We start from the raw sequence: 15060 nt of genomic DNA, 5'->3' as shown, positions 1-15060 counted from the left end.
GCAACCTGCCCGACTGAAGCCCAATGAAGGAGGAAATTCCATCTGCAGAGCTTAGCTCCCATTGGAGCGGAGAAAGATCAGGGGGTGGAGCGCATTGTCCAGCGCCTGCGTCTTGCGGTCGAGCGCGCTAGCGGTCGGCGGCGTTGCTGGCGGGAGTGACTGCAACGCCGATGTCTGAGGAGCGATGCCGAGAGAAATCATCACCCTACAGTTGGGCCAGTGCGGCAATCAGAGTGAGCGAACCTCCAGACCCTTTGCCTGCCAGGTTCCTTAGGTGCTATAGGCCCTCGCAATAAGGTCGTAGATTCGGTCTGTCCTCAGAATCCTAGTTCTCCCCCCCACAAAGGCGATCCCCAATCCTGTGCCCAAAGCCAGTGGACCTTCCCCCTGTCCAGTTGCTGGCCTGGACACTAGGGAATCCCAAGGCTAATCTAGATCCCTAGACCCAGGCGTTCAATCCCCCACTGGCTATTTGGAACCTACCCAGACCCACGTATCCTTTTCTTCTCCTCCCGCCACCCTCTCTTAGTTGGGTTCGAGTTCTGGAAACAGCTGTGTGCTGAGCATGGCATCAGCCCCGAGGGCATCGTAGAGGAGTTCGCCACCGAAGGCACTGACCGCAAGGACGTCTTTTTCTACCAGGTGCCTCCCCTCACTCACACACCCCCTCCCCCAGTGACTTGACCAGGACCCTGGGGACCTGAAGGGACTGGCAGCGGCCTGGTGCTGGGAAACTCACTGGGCAGATGGGAACAGAATGGTAGTCTTGAGGGAGGGGGCCTGCAGGAGCCAGAGTTGGGAGGATACAGGACTTGACCCATCCTAGCTCTCTGGGCTCATCCTGGCTTCCCTTTGACAGGCAGATGATGAACATTACATCCCTCGGGCTGTGCTGCTGGACCTGGAGCCCCGGGTGATCCATTCCATCCTCAACTCCTCCTATGCCAAGCTCTACAACCCAGAGAACATCTACCTGTCTGAGCATGGAGGAGGAGCTGGCAACAACTGGGCCAGCGGATTCTCCCAGGTCATTTGCTGTTCTCTTGCAGGGCTCTCAACTCCTTGGGTGGGCACAGGCCGTATGAATTTTCTACAGATGAAACGAGGTCAGAGACTTCTGAGTGCTGAGCAAGAGAGCCATGGCTCCTGGAACTAACTGGAACACTAAGGAGCGGTTCTAGCTAGTGCTTCATCGCAGGCCATTTAAATACTTTATATGTTAGCTTTGTAAACCTCTGACTAACCTTAGAAGTAGGTACTGTGGGTTTATGATATTTTATCTACTTTTTCAGACTCAAAACAAAACTCTGAAACCAAAGATGTTTCAAATTTTGCTTAGCAAAACCAAAGCTCCATGGAGAAAGCTATGTTGATACTTCTAGTCAACTTATTGTCATCACTCAGACCTCTTGCTGTAGAAATATTACCATGTCTGAGAACACACCTCCAACCTCCACGGTTGTAGTATTGTTTATTTTGCAGGTTCTAGGAATGTGTTAAACATCACATACTAGACAAACTTAGACTGCTGAGCTGTATATCATATTCCCAACCTTGATGCAGTCTTTTTGTTAAATATGAATATTTATTTATTTATTTATTTATTTGGAGACAGTCTCTCTGTGCAGCCCTGGCTGTCCTGGAACTCACTGTGTAGACAAGGCTCCAACACACAGAGATCTGCCTGCCTCTGCCTCCCTAATGCTGAGATTAAAGGTGTACACCACCACTGCCCAGCTAATATGCAATTTATATTTGTATACACAAAACTACTTTTTAGTACCTGAAGTGTTTCGATTTCTAAAAATATCTGGCCCCATGAATATTAAATAGAGGAGCGAGGAACTCTGTTTTACCTGAAGTCACATGACTAGGTGACCATGAAGTGCAGTGGTAGAGATGGCTGGACATGTAGCTCAGCTGGGAGAATACTGGCCTAGTAAGTATGAAACCCTGGCTTTAGTCCTTAAAATTTCATGAAACTGGGCAGAGAGGTACATTCTGGAGGTGGACACAGGAGAATCAGGATGTCAAGGTTATCCTCAGCTAAATAGAGAATTTGATGCTACATGAAACCCTGTCTCAAAAATAAATAAATAAATAGATAGATAGATAGATAGATAGATAAATGTAGAGCCCTTGCTAGCATAAACAGGGTCCTGCAGGGGCCCCAGGAATTCAAAACTGTATATGAACAGATCGTCATGGTTGGGTTCTAAAGTACTTGCTTGTAACCACTGTTGTACCTCTCAGTGTAAAGCAAGGCAGCTATGATGCATGTAAGAACCAAGGGTGGAGGGCCGGAGAGATAGCTCAGCGGTTAAGAACACAGAGGTTTAGAGTTCAATTCCCAGCAACCACATGGTTGCTCCCTATCATCTATAATGGGATCCGATGCCCTCTTCTGAGTGATGCTGCCTTCTGTCATGCAGGCATACATATAGAGTGCTTGTATGCATATACATATATATTATACGTATCAATCATGGGTGACTACTCTGAGGTCATTTCCCGTCCTGAGCTCTGTCCCACCTCACCCTTCTCTACGTCTGTCCAGGGAGAAAAAATCCACGAGGACATTTTTGACATCATAGACCGGGAGGCAGATGGCAGTGACAGCCTAGAGGTGAGTGTCGCAGGAATGTCAGTGGAGCTGGACATGTGGAGAAGTCCCCTGTTACGGGCCACTGAGAAGGCTGAGAAAGTAACAGTGCTTGTGTAGAAGCTTGACGATCTGCGTTTGATCCGTAAGACCCATGATAGAAAGAGAGAACTCACTCCAAAAAGCTGTGCTCTGACCGCACGTATGTAATGACACGCACACGCAATAATGATAACTTTTTAAAAGCTACCTATTCGATACAAGACCGACTCATTTATCCTTTGCGTTGGACAGAAGCCACTGAACCTTACTGAAGAGAAGGCAGAGTCTCCTAGGCAGTGAGGGGACTTGGGAAGACAAGAGTCCAAGACATTGTAGGATGTGTCTAGTTGGATCTTGGGGCTAGAGAGATGGCTAGTGTGGTTAAGAACACTTTCTGCTCTCGTAGAGCATCTGGGTTTAATTTCCACCACCATGGTGGTTCACAGTTACCTATAACTCCAGTCCCAGGAGATCTGATGTCCCCTTCCAACCGCCACAGGCACCAGGCACACACATGTATGCACGTATGCATGTACATACAGACAGGCGGGCATGTAAAATAAAAATAAGCTTGAGCTTTTAAAACTAAATCCTGTCACACCGAAGTGCTTATAGCCCCTTTCTTACGCAGGGATTTGTACTGTGTCACTCGATTGCTGGGGGGACAGGCTCTGGCTTGGGCTCCTACCTCTTGGAACGGCTAAATGACCGGTAAGCCTGTGTCTGCGGGACTAGGTGAAGATGGGTCCTTTCTCTTTGTTTTCTAAGGCACTTGAGGCCCAGCAGACGTAGCTCCCTGTGTGCTCTAGCCCTTCCCCTTTGACTGGGAGGAAACTGAAGGTGTAAGGCAGAAACCCAGTAATGCTCAGAGCCCAGCATGCAGGCCCCGCTTTGAATGGCCAAGGGATGTGTCCAGGTTTGGAACCTAGGATTTTAGTGTCTCTTCCCTTGCCCTTTGGCATTTTATCCTTTCAAAAACTGTGTCCTCCTGTTCCGCTGTTTATGGCCCCACTCTGTTTTTCCGGTTCACAGAAGGTTGATGTTCACCAAATCTCTGATCTGCTGCCTCTTCTCCCAACCCCACCAGGTACCCCAAAAAACTAGTGCAGACATACTCCGTGTTCCCCAACCAGGACGAGATGAGTGACGTGGTGGTCCAGCCCTACAACTCCCTCCTCACGTTAAAGAGGCTGACCCAGAATGCCGACTGTGTGGTGAGGCCTGGATTCCTGTCCCTGCTCCCATCCCCTATCTGTTCATCTTCATTTTGAGCTCTCTTGTGCCATAAGCCTGAGAAAGGCCCTTTGGAGTGAGTGTTTCTGACCATTAGGCTCAAGGCTAGACTCAGGCCAAGCTCCCGATGTTCTTGTCTTCATAAATCTTCAACGACTTGCTAACCTTCTAGGTGGTGCTGGACAACACGGCCCTGAACCTGATCGCCACAGACCGCCTGCACATCCAAAACCCATCTTTCTCCCAGATCAACCAGCTGGTGAGTCCCCCTCCTGGAATGCAAGCCCACTGTCTGCGAGAGGATCATCAGAGGAGACATGCTCCACCTCCATCCAGTCCCATAATGCAGTCTCTTCCATTGCCAGGTGTCCACCATCATGTCAGCCAGCACCACCACCCTGCGCTACCCTGGATACATGAACAATGACCTCATCGGCCTCATCGCCTCGCTCATTCCCACCCCTCGGCTGCACTTCCTCATGACTGGCTATACCCCCCTCACCACGGACCAGTCAGTAAGAGCCCCCGCGGTGTCCTGGAACTGTGGCCTTTCCCTTTTCCATACTCTTCCAGGAGCCACTCTTTGCAGCTCTTCTCCACCCACCTCCCCAGGTTCTGTTCTCAGGGACTGACACTGCCACCAGCTTGTGGCCCTGTCTCTTCTTTCTCCTCCTACCTTTGGCTCCTGCAGGAGCAGAGCCCATGGGGATCTGCTTCTGCCCATTGCTCAAGGGCATGGGATTGGTGAGCTGAGAGCCATGATCCTAATCCCATGTCAGAGACTCAGCACAGACCTGGACTAAAGACAGTCCCCTGAGACCATGCCACCTGCAAGCCAGTGGGGACAGAGTTGACTCTTCTCCTCTGTCCATGTATCTCTGGGTTGCTCCCTGACTGCTGACCTGGTCCCTGTTCCCTCAGGTGGCCAGTGTGAGGAAGACAACGGTCCTGGATGTCATGAGGCGCCTGCTACAGCCCAAGAATGTGATGGTGTCCACAGGCCGGGATCGTCAGACCAACCACTGCTACATCGCCATCCTCAACATCATCCAGGGAGAGGTGGACCCCACCCAGGTAAGGGAGGCCCCTTCACCCTAGCCTGGGACTCACAGGATGGAGAAGCAGCAACCACCACCTCTCTGCCCACCCCAGGTCCACAAGAGCCTGCAGAGGATCCGGGAAAGGAAATTGGCCAACTTCATCCCCTGGGGCCCAGCCAGCATCCAGGTGGCTCTGTCAAGGAAGTCTCCCTACCTGCCCTCAGCCCACCGGGTCAGCGGGCTCATGATGGCCAACCACACCAGTATCTCTTCGGTGAGCACAGTCTCCTATTGTCTTTGTGTTACCAGAAATCAAACCAGGGGCTTCAGGAATAGTAGGTAGTTCTCCCTGCTCTGAGCCACACCCCTAGCTTCTGGTCTTTGGCCACTCTGCTCCACTCCCTAGTGTTGTCAGCACCACCCCCACCCCCGCCCTGTCTGTCTGTCCCTAGTTCTGTGTCCTGCACTGGATGCCGTTCTGAAGCTCTCCTCTCCAGCTGAACAAGCAGCTTGTACTTTACCGACTATCTCCACTCCTTACACACACACACACCCACTACTAGCCTCTGCCTGTGGAGAATAACCCTGCCTTGGTTCCCTGGCTCTCTGGGCTGTACTGTTTCTTGATTTCATTGTGACCCTCGATACCTCTGTGCCCTAAGCTTTTTGAACGGACCTGTCGCCAGTTTGACAAGCTGCGGAAACGGGAGGCCTTCATGGAGCAGTTCCGAAAGGAGGACATCTTCAAGGATAATTTTGACGAGATGGACACCTCCAGGGAGATTGTACAGCAGCTGATTGACGAGTACCATGCGGCCACGAGGCCAGACTACATCTCCTGGGGCACCCAGGAGCAATGAGTCGCCCAGGACAGGGACCCTCATCTGCCTTACCGGTTAGCCCAGGCCCTGCCTGCCTGACCACCCCTCAGAGCACAGATCAGGGACCTCACAAATCACTCACATACACATGCACTGTCTGTTGGCTTGAGGGTGGGTTTACTTCTCTGAGAGTATTTATCTTTAATAAAGCACTGGATGTAAGTCAAGTCACTCACCGGTCTCTGAATTCACACTTAGGAGCAGGGGGTGGAGGTGTCTGTTTCTGCATCGCTGACAGCTTCCTTCTGCTCTTCCTACATCTTCAACTCCGGGCAGAAAGCTGCCTCTAGCTGTGCCTTTGGCCTAATAGCAGAGGACGCAGATGGCTCTTGACCCTGCTGGAAGTCCTTTCCAGAATAAAAGGGACCACAGATAAGATCTTTTTCTCTGTCCAACCTCCTCTGGTCTCAGTTCCTCCACGCTGTATCAGATGAATGCTCCTCTTTGCACATTTCCACACTGGAGTGCCTGTTTGCAATGACACGCCTGGGGCCACCATACTACCTACCTCTAGCCCCTTAACCAGTAAATCAGCCTGTGTGCCTTCCAGCTTCTGGCCCCATGATGAAGAGCCAGTCCCAGAGAGCCTTGACTGAAGTCTAGGGAACATCAGGAGACCATATCTAATGCCCAGACCAAGCAGAGTCAAAACTGGTTCCATTTCTGTTCTCAAAGGATCTTCATTTATGTAAAGTTTTTTATTACTTTTTAATTCTTTCAGATGTAATTTTGAGTATGTATGAGCCTTGGGGTATGTGTGGAAGTCAGAAAATAACTTGGGAGAAGTTTCTCTCCCACCATGTGGGTCCAGGGAATGGAACTTAAGTTGTCAGACTCAAGGGCAAGCCAAGTCACCTCACCACCCCATTTTTTTTTTTTTTTAATTTATTTTTGATGTATGGATGTTTTAGCTGCATGTATGTGTGTACCATGTACATGTAGTACTGGTAGAAGCCAGAAGAGGGTGCCAGGTCCCATGGAACTAGAGTTACAAACAGTTGTGGGTTGTGAACTGCCCATGTTGGTGCCGGGAACAGAACCCTAGTCCTCTGGAGTGCCCAGTATTTATCCTCTGAGCTGTCACACCAGCATCTTCCACCATTTTAAAATTTTCTGTTCTTTAAAGGGCCAGTGGGGGGAGATAACAAAGAGTGAATTTGTGGCTCTTAAGAGTCCTGCTGGGCAGTAGTGTGCGCCTTCAGTCCCAGCACTTGGGAAGGAGAGAGAGACGGATCTCTGACTTGGAACCCAGTCTGGTCTAGAGTGAGTTCCAGGACAGTCAGGGCTACCCAGAGAAACCCTGTCTCAAACAACAACAACGAAACCCAAACAAAACAAAACAAAACAAAATCCTTGGGATCCAAGCCAGACAGTAGTGAGGCACAACTTTTCATCCCAGCACTCTGCAGGCAGGTAGATCTCCAAGTTCGAGGACATCCAGGGCTACACAGAGAAACCCTGTCTCAAAAAACAACAGAAAACCTACCTACTCCCCAAAAATCTTTGGGATCCACAGGGCAGATTCTCCCTACATTATGAAGGACCGCAAAGGACCCCACTAAACTCTTCCCCACCCCACAGGAAAGAACTGCGATGGCTGTTGAACATCATGCATCATGTACATTGGTTTGTTTCATTGTAATTACAAAGCTATGAAAGGGTCGATGTCATTACCAATCTCATTTTATAGACGAGAAAACAGCCAATTAGATCACAAAGACACCCCGTTGTTAAGTGGCCTTAAGTGGCAGAGTTGAAACAAGCTCTGCTATGCCTGGCATCTGTGTTTTTTTTTAAGTAATAGCCAAACAAGCCATGTTTTTAGATGCATTTATTTTATCTCTACACGGGTGTATGTGTACTGTGCTTGCCTGGTTGCTCACAGAGGTCAAAAGAAGAAGGTATTGGATCTTGTGGAATTGAGTTCCTGATGGTTACAAGCCACTGTGCGGGGGCTAGGAACGCAGATCCTCTCCAAGAGCAAGGATTTTTAGCCCCTCTTCCCTTTTTGGAGATTATATCACACTATGTAGTCCAGGCTGACCTCAGGCTTGCCTTACTCCTGCTTCTGCCATCAACTCCACCTCTGTCCCCGCCCCTGCCACACCCACACCTTTATGCCCCGCCCCTGCCACACCCACACCTTTATGCCCCGCCCCTGCCACACCCACACCTTTATGCCCCGCCCCTGCCTTGTACTAGGACTAGGTTATGTGCATCCATTATTGGCACATACACACCACATTTGTGCGGTGCTGGGGAGCAAACTTAGAACCTGTGTGAATTAAGCGAGCACTGTGCCACTAAGCTACACTCCCAGCAATGGTGTCTGTCTCTAAACATTGGCAATAATGCTTCCTTTTGTATCTTCCAGGCCAGTATCTAACCTTCTCATTTCTGGAGGGCTTCTGGAGCCATGAGATGATCCCATCTCATGGTTTGCAAGGACGTGTGGACCTTGACTGCTTATGCAAAGAAAGCATGTTTGATTCTTATCTTGAGAACTTCAGCGTTAACTGGCTACACATTCAACTGCCAAGTATCCATCTCATAGCCCAAGGTAGCTGGTGACAAGCCTGCCCTCAGGCTGTTTCAAGCAACTCCTTCCCGGCTCCCAAGGCTGGGAGGCTGAGTCCGTGGAAGAGCCCTTGCCTTGTCTGATAGTCAACAGAGAGAGGAGTATACAAACCAGCCCCCTGTGATAAGATGAAAGCCTCATGGAACTAGTAGGCAGAAAAAGGGCAGTCAGACCCAAGTCTCAGACTGTCTTAGGAATGAGGACTCCACAAGCCAGTTCCACCACAGTCAAAGCAGCCAGCCTGTCCCTATCTTTTGCCAAGACCTATAGGGAGCTGACTCAGGGACAGGCAGCATGATCATGACTAACCAGCTGCCTGTTCCCTCTCAAGGAGAAAGGTGACTTCTGTGAAAGCCAGTGTGCACCTGGTCCCCCCTCAACTCCACCTCCTACTTCTGCACCCCTGGGTGCTCAACATAGTCCTTCCTATTTGCTGACCTTAATCCTGACAACCAAACTTTTATCGTCCTCTGGAGCCCTCCGCATAAGTGATCTATTGGCCCACCTCCAGGCCACAAGCAATCCCTGAGCCCTCCTTTGTATGTCCAGTTAAGGCAAGTATGGATTCCCAGGCTTAGACCGGGTGTGGTGCCTTTAATCCCAGCACTCAGGAGGCAGAGACAAGTGTATCTCTGAGTTCGAGGCCAGCTTGGTCTATATAGTGAGTTTCAGAACAGCCAGGGCTACACAGAGAAACTGTCTCAAAATAAAACAAAAAGAAAGGAAGGGAGGGTATACAGGGAGGGAGGGAAGGAGGGAGGGAGGGAGGGAGGAAGGAAGGAAGGAAGGAAGGAAGGAAGGAAGGAAGGAAGGAAGGGAAGAAAAAAAGAAAGTTAGGTTTGCGTAGTAGTGTGTTCACCAGCCCAAAGAGGTGAATAAATTCCCTAGCCTAGCAGAGAGGAGTAAGTCTGCAAGGACGCCTGTGTTCTCTGACTGGGGAGTACCAGGTGTTAGAAGCATGGACTGTACTTCAATACCAGCCTCAGCCAGGCCCCTCCCCCAAGGCTATTTCCAGATCACCCAACACCCCAGACAGACTACAGGGCCGGCCCCTCCCAGTTCTTGGCCAGCAGCAAACCCTAAACTGTGTCAACCAGAGGGCAGTACAGGGGCCAGGTGGAAAGAAAGAGGCCTCTGGGAATCAGGGCAGCAGGTGGTACTGGTACTGAAAAGGTCTTGTCGTTAGAGGTACTGCCAGGCACAGCTATAAAGTGTCCTGACTGGACAGCAAGGGTTGCTGTGGAGAAAGCAGAACACCCAAGCTTGGAACAGGATCGTCTTTAACCAGATGACAAGAGAAAGTTAGCCATTTAAAGGTGATGTTCTCAGAATATTCCATGGGAGGTGATGTAACTCCAGGGGCCCTGGAACGTGGGTGAGACAGAACTTGGAGCAGGAAGTGCATATCCCAAAATAGACTCGAGTAAGTGAATCTGACACATAGGGACAGTAACTTGGGAGAATGTGTTGACGTTAGGTCAAGAGGTGACAAAGCGACAAGCAGAAGTGGCAGAGGGTGAGCAACTAGACAAGGAGTTGGTAGGTTAGTTAGGTAGTCCATCGGGTCTCATTCAGGGTCTCCACCAGCCATAAACATTCACCCCTCCCTAGAAAGTGGCACTCCTCTGTGAAGAGCTGGTTTAAACCCAAAAGAAAACACACACTCTGATAATGCCACCTCCAATATGTCTCCCCTCATACTCTCTCTACAGTGTCTTAGATGAGGAAGAATCTACTCTGAAAAAGAAACAAAAACATTTAAGTTTGATGTTTGGGAACTGTGAATACGGCTCGGTGGTTACAAGCACTTGTTCTTACACTTGTCTTTGGTTCCCAGCATCCACATGCCAGTTGACGACCATCTATAACTCTAAGTCCAAAGGATCTGATGCCCTCTGACCTCAGGCACCAGGCACACATGTGGTGCACATATGGACATTCAGACAAAGCACACAAACACATAAAACAACTCTTTAAAAAAGAAGTAAAAAAGGGTAAAGTGAAACAAAAGTGACATTCCGGTTTTTAACCCTATCACGAGTCATTGGATCACCTCGTTGTTTTGTGACAGGGTTTCATTTTGTAGCCTAGCCTTGTCTTGAACTTGTAATTCTTCTGCCTCAGCTCCCCAAGTACTAGGATTAGGGGCTCATGCATCTGCACCCAGCTGACACAAGCATTTCCTAAAAATAGAAACTGAAAGGCTGGCCAGATGGCTTGGCAGATAAACACTCTCATGAGGAATGATGGCTTTCTGGGCCCTTCCTGTGTGTCTCCCTGTAGTCTTTCCTCCCGTTCTCCCTTTACTTCTGTGTCTTAGTGTCCTCTTCTCAGCAAAGACTTCTAAAAAGAGAGGGAGACCGTATTAAATTCCATAGAAACTTCTGGAGAGCCTCTGCTTTCACTGAAGGATCCATAGTGTGCAACAAATGTTCTTGATATCCTGTCTGTCTGACTGCTTTTTTGTTTTATTTTCTTTTGTTTGAGACAGGGTTTCTCTGGCTCTTCTGGAACTTATTCAGTAGACCAGACTGGCCTCGAACTCAGAGCTCTACCTGCCTCTACCTCCTGAGCGCTGGGGTTAAAGGTATGTGCCAGCACATCCACCAATAGTTTTTACTGTATAAGTATTGCCCACAGAAATCTGAGGCTTTAAAAAAAAGGATTTATCTTTATGTGCATAATTTAAGAAGATTTAAATTATGTACATATATGTTTACATATGGGTACGTACTCATGTGCATGCAGGTCCCCACAGAGTCCAGAAGAGGGAGCTGGAGCTACAGATGGTTGTAAACAGCTGGACTTGGATGCTAGAAACTGAACTTGGGTCCTCTGGCCTTGCAGCATGAGCTCTTAACAGCTGAGCGTCTCCCTAGCCCCTTTCTTTCTTCTCTTCTCTTTTCTTTTTAAAAACCATCCTAATTTTTTTTGTTTGTTTTTTTTGAGACAGGGTTTCTCTGTGTAGCCCTGGCTGTCCTGGAACTCACTCTGTAGACCAAGCTGGCCTCGAACTCAGAAATCTGCCTGCCTCTGCCTCCCAAGTGCTGGGATTAAAGGCATGAGCCACCACTGCCCGGCCATCCTAATTTTTAAAGGAAAGAAAAGCACATTCTTTTCTGGTGGACATTGAATAACCTAATTCAATCCCTGCAGCCCACAGTGGAAGGAGAAAACCAAATTCCAAAAGTTGCTGCCCTTGGACTTCTCCAGAAGGCACTATGACATGTGCTCTCTCTCCTCTCCCTCCCTCTCCCCCCCCTCACACACACACTAGTAATAAATTAAAAACTAAGAATTTAAAACATCCTTAAGATTTATTTTATGTGTATAAGTGTTCTGCATGCATTCATCCATGTGGACCACATGAGGTCAGACAGCGTTGGCTTCCTCTGGAACTGGAGTTACAGACGGTTATGAGCTGCCCTGTCAGTGCTGAAAACCCCAAACTGTAAGAACAACAGTGCTCCCGACGGCTGCAGCATCTCTCAAAACCTCTAAGTAGCAATTTCAAAAGATAATAAAAACTGAAACTTGGCTGAGGGTTAAGCTTCACAAGGGGCCCCTAAGGGTTTCCAGTGACAGAGGGGAGGAGAGTGAGACTGCTGCCGTTTGTATGGGAGCCCTTTACCCTGCATGATACACTCACACACACACTGATTATCCTGCCCTTTGAGGAAGGATATTTGCCATTTGTCATCAGAAGGAAACGGGCACGGGAAGATAAGGAACTTCCTCGAGTTCACATACTGGTAAGCGAAACAGCAGGACCTCTGGCTCTAAATCAATACTCCAGTCCCGATGACCCAGTATCTAGGAAGCACTCGGAAGCGTGCTTCAGTCAGCACTGAGGATGGAGGTTCTTGAGCTAGGAGGGGGTATGGGGGAGTCTTCCCTTTAGGATTCTTCATCCAGCACTGTCTTGGAGACGGCTGTGATTTGAAGCTGGATGTTCCCTACTGGCTCATGTTTTGGACACATGGTCAACAGCTTATGGGTGTGTGTGTGTGTGTGTGTGTGTGTCTATGTGTGTGTCTGTATATGTGTGCCTGTGTGTCTTGTTGTTTTGCCTGTATGTATAACTGATGCCCATGGAGGCCAGATATACACAGATAAAAATATTCTTAATAGACTCATCCTCTTGGCATCTCAAATCTATACTAACAATTCCTGGTAGCAAAAAAAATAAGGACACTTCTTTACGGGCAAGGAGGCAAAAGAATGAAAGCCCACTTTTTGGAGTATGTGGGTACCTTATGAAAGATCAGAGGATAACCCTGACGAGTCATTTGTCTCTTTGACTGAACTCAGGCTGTCTGAAGTCAGACAGCAAGTGCCTTTAGCTGCTGAGCCGTCTCACTGGGCCAGAAGCTTAACTCTAATTTTTCTCTAACTGTTCTCCACAGACATAAAACTCTGCAGAAGATTTGAAAATAAAAACTGATTAGTTCATGTGTGGTATATACCTACAGTCCTAGTCATGGAGAAGCTGAGACAGGAGGATCATTTAAGTCCATAGTTATGTGTGGGTGGGGGAGTAGGGGTGGGGAAGTGCAGCGTGGGTATAAGGGTGTGTGATGTAGAGGGGCATTGTAGGAGGGGGTATGGGGTATGAGAGGTGTGGAGGTGTGGGTGTGTTCATGTGTGGGTGTAGGGGTTGGGATGGGAGTGTTGACTGGGAATGAAGCTCAGCTGACAGCATGCTTGCCTGGCATGCACGAAGCTTTGGGTTCAATCCCCTGGAGCACATAGAACCGGGCAAGGTGGCGCTCTACTGCAATCCGAACACTCATTGGGAAGATCCGAGGTTCAAAGTTATCTAAGGACACGTAGTGAGCTTAAAGCCAACCTGGGCCATATATCAAGACCTCACTTCAGAGGAAAAATAGGAATTATGAAATCCATGAGGTGGGGGAGAGAGAGATGGCTCAGCAGTTAAGAGTGCTGACTGTTCTTCCAGAGGACCTTGGTTCAATTCCCAGCACCCACAGGACCACTCACAACTGTCTGTGACTCCAGTTCCAATGAATCTGGCACCCTCATAGCAACGTACCTGCAGGACACCAATGCACATAAAAAAAAAATAGAATCTTTAAAAAAAAAAAAAAAAGAAAAGAAAAGAAATCTACGAGGTGCTGTTGTCTGTCCTTTGTCCACTGAGCTCAGGCCACAGGTAGGTACATTGTGACCAAACGAGGCAACATCTTTCCTCTGAGACTGACACAGGCTAGCCCTCCTGCTCTCACCTGTACACCTATGGCTCTAGCCCAGACCTTAGGCCCTTCCCCTCCAGACAACCAGGCCAGCCAGAATAGTCTGGCTCTTAATTGTCACTTTGTAACAGTGGGTGAAAAGGACTTCTAGCTGGCCAGCCACACAGTTCTCTGTCCCTACTTCTCTGCCTTATCTCTCATGCCCTCCAGCTGCTGTGGAGAAACCAGAAAGCATGGATACCAGGACACTCTTGGGGCAAATTTTCTGGAATCTATATTCTGGGAAGTCTCTGCTTCACTCAGTGAGGTCTGCCACTTGGCCACTGGCCAGATTACATTTTCTGGGTCACGCTGACCTCTTCAAAGGCCACAGTTCCTAGGATTCTCCCACGCTGGCATCTTACTCCAACTCTGTCTGCCTCAACAGAACCAAACGAGCCTCCATTCTGGCACCAGCCTAAGCGCTCGTCCGTACAGAGAGGATCACTCAAGCCTCCCCACAACCTAGGCCCTAGAGAATGATGGCATTGCCCCCTTTATTCAAGGTCTGGCTGCTTCCCAATTCAATTATGTCTCCTCTAAGCTAAGTGTGGTGGTGTGTACCTATCATCCTAGAGCTCAGGAGGTGACAGTAGGAGGGACCAGGGCTTCAAGACCAACATGAGACCCTATTGCAAAACAAAGATAAACAAAGCAAACCAGTGGCTGAAAAATAATAGGTGAAACTTCCAGAAAGAACAACTCATTCACTCTACTGAACTATATCCCTCTGGGGAAGTTCTTCCAGTCAAGCCTTTCCCAACTGTGAGACGCCAGGCAGCTCCTTCCACAAATACAGACCTATTTATTCCTACAGGTACAGGCAGGCCCTAAGGGCCATCTTGGAGGTTGTAAATTATTACAGGACATATTTTAAGGTTTTGTTTTTGTTGGTTTTGTTTTGTTTTGTTTTTGTATCTCATGTACCCAGCATGGCCGAAAAATAAAATTAAAAGAAAAATAAAATCCCTCTAGAACCACACAGCCATGAATGTTTGAACTCTTGCCTCCACCTTCAGAGTGCTCCACCAACAATATGTTTTTATGAATATTTGTTTTTTTAGCATTTTGCCTGCTTGTGTGCCTGTGTACCACATTCCTGATGACCTTAGAGGCAAGACAGAAGGGGGCATTTTTGTTTTGTTTCCAGAATTTTTCTGTGTAGCTTTGGCTGTTCTGGAATGCACCCTGTTGACTATTAGGCTGGGTTTGAACTCACAGAAATCCACCTGCCTCTGCCTCCTGAGTGCTGGGATTAAATGTGTGCACCACAGCCACCTGGCTAGAAGAAACATTTTGATCCTCTAGACCTGGAAATTATTGAGAGATGTGACCTGCCACGTGGTATGCTGAGACTCAAACCTGGTCTTCTGCAAGGCCAAGTGTTCTTAACTACTGAGCCATCTCTCCAGTCCCAACCCAGTTCTTTAGT

The 15060-nt window shown here is 48.6% G+C and overlaps 1 protein-coding gene across 1 annotated transcript; it reads left to right on the top strand.

Annotated features, from left to right (window-relative positions):
- Window positions 1-42: 42 nt before the first annotated feature.
- Window positions 43-5969, top strand: LOC117710126 (tubulin gamma-1 chain). Its single transcript, XM_034504741.2, has 11 exons — window positions 43-233; window positions 530-642; window positions 860-1027; window positions 2558-2626; window positions 3276-3355; window positions 3732-3858; window positions 4050-4136; window positions 4243-4392; window positions 4799-4951; window positions 5030-5191; window positions 5580-5969. Exons 1-11 carry the CDS (start codon window positions 185-187, stop codon window positions 5775-5777), a joined length of 1356 nt encoding a protein of 451 aa, XP_034360632.1. The 5' UTR covers window positions 43-184; the 3' UTR covers window positions 5778-5969.
- The last annotated feature ends 9091 nt before the right edge of the window (window positions 5970-15060 follow it).

This window comes from Arvicanthis niloticus, chromosome 6, assembly GCF_011762505.2.
Source record: "Arvicanthis niloticus isolate mArvNil1 chromosome 6, mArvNil1.pat.X, whole genome shotgun sequence".
NCBI classification, from domain to species: Eukaryota; Metazoa; Chordata; class Mammalia; order Rodentia; family Muridae; genus Arvicanthis; species Arvicanthis niloticus.
This window is presented reverse-complemented; position numbering and strand designations above follow the sequence as displayed.

Excerpts from the sequence above, each read along its gene's own strand:
- LOC117710126 (XM_034504741.2), top strand. The coding sequence starts at position 185 with ATGCCGAGAGAAATCATCACCCTACAGTTGGGCCAGTGCGGCAATCAG. Across the intron at positions 1,028-2,557 it reads GGGCCAGCGGATTCTCCCAG|GGAGAAAAAATCCACGAGGA; the intron begins GTCATTTGCTGT and ends ACGTCTGTCCAG. Across the intron at positions 4,952-5,029 it reads GAGAGGTGGACCCCACCCAG|GTCCACAAGAGCCTGCAGAG; the intron begins GTAAGGGAGGCC and ends TGCCCACCCCAG.